At 45.8% G+C, this 8,002-nt stretch overlaps 1 protein-coding gene and 1 long non-coding RNA gene across 2 annotated transcripts in view; one reads left to right on the top strand and one right to left on the bottom strand.

The window, feature by feature from the left end:
- The window catches only part of PITPNC1 (phosphatidylinositol transfer protein cytoplasmic 1), a 74,730-nt gene extending 72,065 nt beyond the window's left edge, over positions 1-2,665 (top strand). Inside the window, exon 10 of the mRNA XM_059485604.1 lies at positions 2,429-2,665. Within this exon, the coding sequence (XP_059341587.1) occupies positions 2,429-2,434 (6 nt within the window). The 3' untranslated portion in view covers positions 2,435-2,665. The remainder of the gene's footprint in view (positions 1-2,428) is intronic.
- On the bottom strand, positions 1,372-7,806 carry LOC132081723 (uncharacterized). Its single transcript, XR_009419728.1, has 3 exons — positions 7,542-7,806; positions 7,013-7,132; positions 1,372-1,922 (listed from the first exon to the last, which is right to left on the bottom strand). It is a non-coding gene; the product is annotated as an uncharacterized LOC132081723 (long non-coding RNA).
- Positions 7,807-8,002: the final 196 nt, after the last annotated feature.

The raw sequence follows: 8,002 nt of genomic DNA on the forward strand, positions 1-8,002 counted from the left end.
AAAAAATGCAGGAGTTCACAGTGGTCTAGTCAAAAAGCCAAGAACATGGGGAGTGGAAAACTTCTATAGGATTCACAAAATTCTTTCTTTCACCAGGAAAAAAAAATCTAATGAGTTATTCACTCTTTTCAAGGTAACTTTAATGTTACTGTCATTGATTAGCTACCAACAAGGTGGGAAGTATTTTCAGAAGTATGCAGCAGTGGTTTGTGGAAAAGGGCAGCTTTCTGTGTATGTTCTCTGGTCTGGAGATTTTATAAAGTACTTATTTACCTAATCCACAAGTAGAGGCCTAAATTTAGAGGTTGATACTCTCTGCAAATAGAGAAGATGCAGCAGCCCTTGCCCCTGCAATGTCATTATTCCTTTATTTCTGCTAATAGTGCTGTGGAACTCAGTGCTGGGTTTAGCCATGAAATCAGTGTGGGGCAAGGCTTGAAGGGCTCCAAGTCTTTCCTTGGCTCTTGCTCAGTGCCAGCTGGCCCCAGCCTGAGGAGATGTTGTCTGCACAGTCCCTGGGCAGGTAATTCTTGTGCTCGTGACACAGCAGCTTCACTGACATCAAGGTTACTCCTTAGCAGAGAATCAGTTCAGATTTTGGCTCTACACTTCCAGATCTGGTTCTGAATGAAGTCTGCCACCTGTAGTTTCCATGTGGAAAAATTGTCATTGAGGTCAGAACAGAAGTTGTTATTAATGAAAAAAAGAAAGTGAACCTGAGTCTTCCTAGCTCAGTGTAAGGACTGTTTTACTTGAGTGTATATCAAGCAGAAGGAAATTAAAGCAAATATAAGCTAAAAAGTAAAAGTCAATTGAAGTGTTTAATGTCTGAATTGAAAATGAAGAGTCCTGGAGGCCCCATTCAGTAAGATTTCCCTTCAAAGGACAGTGCACTGACAAACCTTCCTGTCCCCTTCATTTGTCCAAGACAGCTTTTGGTTCACAGCATACAGAATTCCTCAATCAAAATCCCTGTGATTTCAGCGGGATTTGGGACACTTTGAGTGCAGAAATTCTCACCCACTGTTACAGGGTGTGAAACGAAATGTAAACCAGCAAAACAGGTTCAAACCTCTCTCCAACATGAGTAGGTACAGTTCCCCTGGGACCATCTGTTTATTGCCAGCACTTCTGTCAGATCTGCAACAGGCAGATTCCCACTGCTAATGGTGCCAGTGTGGGCTGGAGAGGTTCCTGCAGTGTGGTGCAGGGGGAGCCAGCACCGTGCACGCTTTTATTTCATGTAATATTGGAACACAACAGAAAGCTGCTTCAACAGTCAAGGTTGCACATGTCTGCAGCTGGGTAGGGGCAAAAAGCATCAGTGCCCTGGAAGAACAGGATTTTATCACAAATTTGGTAATCCCCACTGCCAGCCCTGTGCTTCAGACACTCGAATATGTGAGACTTCTTAATTGATTAAAAGACTCCTGGTTTTATTTCTACATTTTTGATCTTTCGTGGCTCAAAGAATCTATAAATGGTCTAATGAAATACTTCAAATTTATGAATGTAACTTGACATTCAGCAAAAATCTTAACATTGCCTTCAGTTGGCTCGGTGGGCGTCTTGCAGGCACTGCAGACATGGAGCAGCAGGTTCCAGAAGATCTTTGCTGATTTTCTGCTCAGCTTCCCGGGTGGTAGCAGATGTCACTGCCGTGGTTTATCGCAGGTTCCGCACGGCTCCGCGCTGGGATCGCGCTGCCCTCTTGCGGGGCTGGGCAGCACCGGGACAGCTCCGGGACAGCCCCGGCAGCTCTGCGCCCTGCCCGCCTCTCCTTCCCCAGGGCTTTAATCCTCATCTCCTCTGCCTGGTTCCGCGGGAATTGAGCATTTGAATCTTGCGGCTTTGTCAAGGGAGAGAGAATTCTTCAGGCTTTATTGGCGGAAAAGCAAAACAGGCTTGGTCCTTGCATGAAGCTGCAGCTCAAGTCAATGGAAGGAGAGAGAATTTTTCATCCCTTGATAATTACAGCAGATGAACAAACCATGACAACCCTTTGCCCACTTGGCCTTATAATCGAAATGAAAAATTTAAAACCCTTTTCAAGTTTGAAAGTTTGAAGTTCTGAAAAATGCTACCTGCTGACTGTATCCAAATGTACTCTTTAGTTGCCTGTGGAATAGCTGGGTTTTGCCAGCAATTCCAGAGGCAGCAATCTTTATTCAGCTCAGACCCAGGTAGAGGAACCATTAGGACGTGATTAATGTACTTAAAACTTTGTTTCCTTTACACTGTGCTCATTGTGCTCCAGTCAGTGCCTTACAATGGGGAGGCATTCATGCGGAGAAGCATTTAATGAGATGCGTGATAAGCAATCGTTCCCTGCTTTAGGATTTGGATGGAAGTAGTTTAACTGAGTTAATGAAATGATTATTTGAAATTATTCTAACATGCCTTTGTGTTTCATTCCTTCTCGTTGAAGACATGACAATGGATGAAGTCCGAGAGTTTGAACGAGCCACTCAGGAAGCTACCAACAAGAAGATTGGGATTTTCCCACCGGCAATATCTATCTCTAGCATTTCCATGCCTTCCTCAACCCGCAGTGCTCCATCTAGTGCTCCATCAACCCCTCTCTCCACAGATGCTCCTGATTTCCTAACAGTTCCCAAAGATCGGCCTCGGAAAAAGTCTGCTCCAGAAACTCTCACTCTTCCAGATCCATCGAAAAAAACCTTTTAAATTAGCCCTGCATGTTTCCTCCTGATAAGCCATGTCTGCCACAGCAAGAGTGACATAACTCCATTGCTCCAAAGGTCGTGCTGGTTTGTTGGTTGGTTTTTTTGTTTGTTTCAGATAATCTTTCCGGTGTGGAAAGATGACTCCTTTCCTCAGACTTGATCCTTAAAACCTTCTGAAAAGTGCATGCAAGAGAAAGTAGTTTATATATTCCTAAAGTAGTGTTTCAAGCCATATGGTGCATCTTACTGCCACCAATGGAACAGTCTGAGGGGATGCTATAAACGAAAACCAATCTTTCTGTAGCAGTACTCTGCCTGCAAACCCTCATCTAGGTCACAGCATTTATAATTAGGAGTAGGTATTAAGTAAATCTGCCAAGGACTTCTGAGGCAAATTAGTGCCAACTAGAAGGCAGGGTTAACAGAAAAAACCCTCCCATTTTCTTCTTTTATAACCAATTTTAAAATCTTTCCCACTCTCAGGCTTCTCCTGTGTGTTCATAAACCTTTGACCTGTAACTCATTGTACTTGAACACCAACAGATCCACATTTTGCTTAATATGACTCAGGATTTGGGGCCTAAAACACAAACCACAAATCTTTTCAAACCTAAAATATCACTGTATCAAAGCCCCAGTTGTAATTAATTATATTGACTTTGAGGCCATTGAACTATTTCTACCTTGCACAGAATTTGTAACAGGAACCACCTATTTCTTGTAGATAATGTATTTTACTATCCCTGTCCTTTTGTGAGCTCAGAGTGTTGGTGTTCATCAGTGGTGTTCTGTGACATTGGAAAAAGCAGCTGAATTGTGCCAGTTGAGAAACAAAAGCAATGAATTCTGTCTTTTCCTCGCTGGAAGAAGAGCAGTAGTCAGGCTGGGAGACCTTGAATGCAAAGGGAAGAAAACAGGAGATTCTTTTTCTTTCCTGCCTTGAATCTCTGCTAAACAGAACAATCTGACAGAGCTGGGTGCAGGCACTGCCTCATTGGGGAAAGGGACAAAATCAGTCACTTCAAAAAGCAAACCAGTGGTGGGTGATGTTGAGGAACCAGAAGTGATCTTCCTGGTGTGTGTGTGTATGAAATCACTCCTCAATCTCAGGAATTCAATTGTTGACAAGGATGTTTCCCAGAGGGAGGTGTAGATGGAGGAAGAAGGAGAAAAATAAATGGCAGGAGTGGCTCTTCCTTCCTTCTCTTCAAAGCATGAACTGGGTGAGACCCTTTCCTCCTGCCCCCTCTGTGGGACACTTTGCTCTCCCCCACAGCAGCTGCTGCTCCATGGCTGCTGCAGCTCCTTCCCTTGGTGGCATCAGGGAGCCCCTGTCCAGTTCCAGAAAATGACAGCTCCTACCTGAACCATCCCAGTGGGTGACACTTTGTGCCACCACTGATGGTTCATGGATGGAGGAAAAAAGAGACTTCTCAGAGCTGATCTGTGCCTGAATATTGAACACTCATTTTGGGGGCACCCAAACCTGGAGCGCAGTGGCTGAAATGCTCTGAGCTCCTCCTCTCTGGCTGCAGCTGCAGCGCAGGTTTTGTGAAATGAGTGGTATTTGGGAAGAGGTTTTAGGAGCAGCAGCAATTCCACTGCCAACCTGCACTGAAACAAGTGTTCATTTGTCTGATAGTGAAAATGCTGCAGCCAGCAATGTCCAGGAGCTCTCTGCAGGTTTGCTGTGGTCCTGCATTCTCCCATGTCCTGTCCATGCTTGGCTTTGCTTTTCTCTCCAGAGCTGGGAATTCTGACCTGATGGGTGATGCTGCTTTGTTTAAAAAGAAGCTGCTGTAATACTGCAAACAAAACTTTCCTACATTGGTTTATTATTTCAGCTTAACCAGGGTGCACATTATGGAATCATAGGATCATGTGTAATTTTTTATTGTAATTATTGATTTAGTGTCAAGATTGGAACGTTGCCAGCAAAGGGAAATCTTTAAAAACATAAAACATTGTTTGGTTCTATTCTCATTGCCTGACTTTGGCCCATACAGAAATAGTTCAGGTCTGCTCCACCTGAAAGTCTGTTTCAATGGATTTTTAATTTGTCCAAGACAAATTTGCTCAGCTCTATTCAGTGTCCTGGTGCTCATGTGACTGTTTCTATTCACATTTGGGAATCTGGGTTTGACACAGATCGTTAGACCACAGCAGTTCCATCTTTACTCATTTTGATTGATTTCCAATACATTGATCACGATATTAAGTAGGTTTGGGGACAAGTCATTTGTGAAAATCACTGAACAGGACAGATTTGGATAGCTGCCTGGTGGAGATGTAGGAGAGAGACAGATCCTGGAGTGTCAGAGTGACAGAGTGACAGAACCCTCCCTGCTGTGCCCAGCTTCAGTGTCCCCACCCTGGATCCAGCACTGGCAGGGTCAGGAGCAGCCACTCTGCCTCTGCTGCTGCCCAATCAAGGCCAATTAAAAGCTCTGTAATGTGTCCCTGCCTTGGATAAGAGCGGCCCAGGTTTTCACTGATCATGCTGAGTTCTGCCTCGCTGTCCCCAGCACTCATCACCCAGCTGGTCAATGACAGGATCTTGAAATGCCTTTTTCTGTTTGGTTGGCTGCTATTTAGGGTAAGAGAGCTTTTTCTAGAATATTCCCAGCAGGCACACATGAAATGAAATGGGAAGGAAGGTCTGAGTATTTCAGTGTAACACCTTGAGGGGAAGGGATTGTTTTCAGTGCTGATTTTTCCCTTTCTGTTGTGTTTTCAGACATGTTTATTAGGATTAAAATAGAGAGTTTTGCAGGTGTTCCTGACTTTGTTTGCAAAGATAAATGCTGTCATTATTTACTGGGTGCAGCCTCAGAGCTTGGTGAGCACAGCCTGTATTCCTCTCCTCTGCCACAGTGACAAGAATCCCGTGATGCAGCCCTGCTAGGACTTGGCAAGGAATTTATCAAGGAGAATACAGTTCAGAGCAAAAACTGTGATGAGTTTGTTCAGGTTTCTGTGAAAACCTCCACGCTTTGCTTGTACTTTTGTGTATTTTGGATAGAACAATCATTACAAAACAACTGGCAATTCAGTGCAGCTTCAGAAGGGTCCATCTCCTAAAAAATCAAAAAGGGAGGGACCCACAAAAGTTGTTCCTGAAACATGTACTTAATGGGATTTCTTATGAATGTAATGGTTAATTTTGTAAAGGACTGGATAAATACTATGGAAAGAAACTATTTGACCTTGTTCTTTGGCTTTTTTGATTATTCTGGAAGGTGATTTTGTGACATCTAGTAGCCAATTTGCATTAATTGCTGCTGTAGAGACTTTGAAACTGAAATATTTGTTCCTTGAATTTCAGTTTGTAACAAGACCGCTAGACTTTGCTAAAACTGCTTTGAAGCTTGCTGCACTATAACTTCAAAACAATGTGTTATCCTTTGAAATAAGCCAAATGTATATGCTTTTTATGAATTAGTGAGTGCAGTAAGAGAGAATTCAAAATCTTGCCAATAGGAGATTTTCTGTTGCCATTGTTTGGACTTGGTTTTCTATGTGTAAGTTAAAATTGCTAAATAAGTCTAACAATGTTTTGCTTTAAATGAACAGCATGGTCATTGAATTATGATCTCCTGTAGTTTTGTGGTGTCACTAAAGCAGGTTTTATTGGTTTCTTTCATTTCTGTGATAATTCCACATGATTCTGTTATGTCCAGTAATTAATTTCTCTTATTTAGAGCACTGATGGCAACATCAGGCAATGTATCACCACTGTCAGAGAAGGACCAAGTCTTGATTTGCTCTGCACGTTCAATAGTGCAAGGCTCAGCAGGAGAATTTGACTGTCATTTTTCTCATATCACTTAGTTTCTGTTTTTTTCCAAGTTATTTATTATTTTTAATATTGTATTTTTCGTTGCATTTTGTTGTAAATAAACTACCAACAACTATTCTTTACAACAGTGGCTGTTTTCTCTTACCGAGTCTCCTGTAGGCAGAAACCTCCTCACTAACATGTAACATTGACATTTCTATCCCAGCTCTGAAAGTCACTTCCTCAAAATTAAATAGCACAAAGAATTAACTTTGTGAGGAAAATTTAAAGCACTTGCAGCCTCTCCTGGGTTCTGTTGTGCCCCAGGTCTGTTAAAGGTTTTACCGGGGCAGTGCCCCATCAGTCTGGCATTAACCCATTCACTTGTAAATTACCATTTGGTTGACAAGGAAGTTTTCCTTTGGGGAATCTAATTCTTTATGCAGGGTTTGGCAGCTCAGTGCTGTACCAAATAACTGGAAAAGACTGGAAAAGAGACCACTCGAATGCTCTCAGGCTTGTCTCCAAGTCAATTAATTTCACTCACCAGAAGTTTCCCTCGCACAACGGTTCTTTATAAGCTTTTACACAGAGACTTCACTTCCTCCATGGAAACGGAGCCTTCCCTGCTCCCGACGAACGGCAGCGCTCATTCAGGAGGGAAAAGCTTCCGGGCAGCGTGGGACAGGGCAGGGGAACAAAGAGGGGACTGGAAATGTTTTAAACTGGAAATGGGACGGCTCAAAGGGGACAGAGCCCGCGCAGCCCCGGGGACACCTCGGCAGCCGCTGGGTCACCGTGCCCGGCCGTGCCACCGGAGCCGGGAGTGCCCGAGCGGGTGGGGACAGTGACCCCAGGGACCCGCACCGACCTTCCACAGCCTGGGCTCCTGGTCTCGGGCAGGGCTGAAATCTGCACACGCTCAACATGCCGCACAGGGAAACACAGCGCGGTGAAATCCCGAACGGGACCCCCCGGCTGCGCTGCCCTGGGCACAATCCCACCCGCCCCGTGACACTGCCCTGGGGACAATCCCCTCCCGTTCCGCTGCCCTGGGGACAATCCCCCCTCGGTACCTCACAGGGCACTGGCACGGGCGCGGCCGCTGCCCGGGACAGCCCCAGCCCCAGCGCCCGTCCCGGGCACATTGACGCGCACGTGACCGCCTCATTAACATACGCGTGACCTTCATTCCCAGAGACGTGACCCAGCTCATCGGCGTGCACGTGACCCATTCATTAGCGTCAATCTGCGCCCTCATTAGCATACAGCCGGCCTTGCCGTGGGAACGCCGCGGGAGCGATGGGGACAGCCATCGGACAGCGGCGGCGACAGCCGAGTGAGGGCAGTGCCCGCGGCCCCCGGAGCGTCCCGCTGCGGGGCGCTGTCCCCAGGACAGCTGTCATCGCTCTCCGCACCCCTCATGGTACTCAGGGCCCGTAACGCCTTGGGAGTGCAGGGGCCCGCAGCCCTCAGCCGCTCGGGGCAGGCGAGGCCCGGCCGGGCAGCGCCTCACGAGAGCACCGCGCCCTCCGTG

Source organism: Ammospiza nelsoni, chromosome 19, assembly GCF_027579445.1.
Source record: "Ammospiza nelsoni isolate bAmmNel1 chromosome 19, bAmmNel1.pri, whole genome shotgun sequence".
Lineage (NCBI taxonomy): Eukaryota > Metazoa > Chordata > Aves > Passeriformes > Passerellidae > Ammospiza > Ammospiza nelsoni.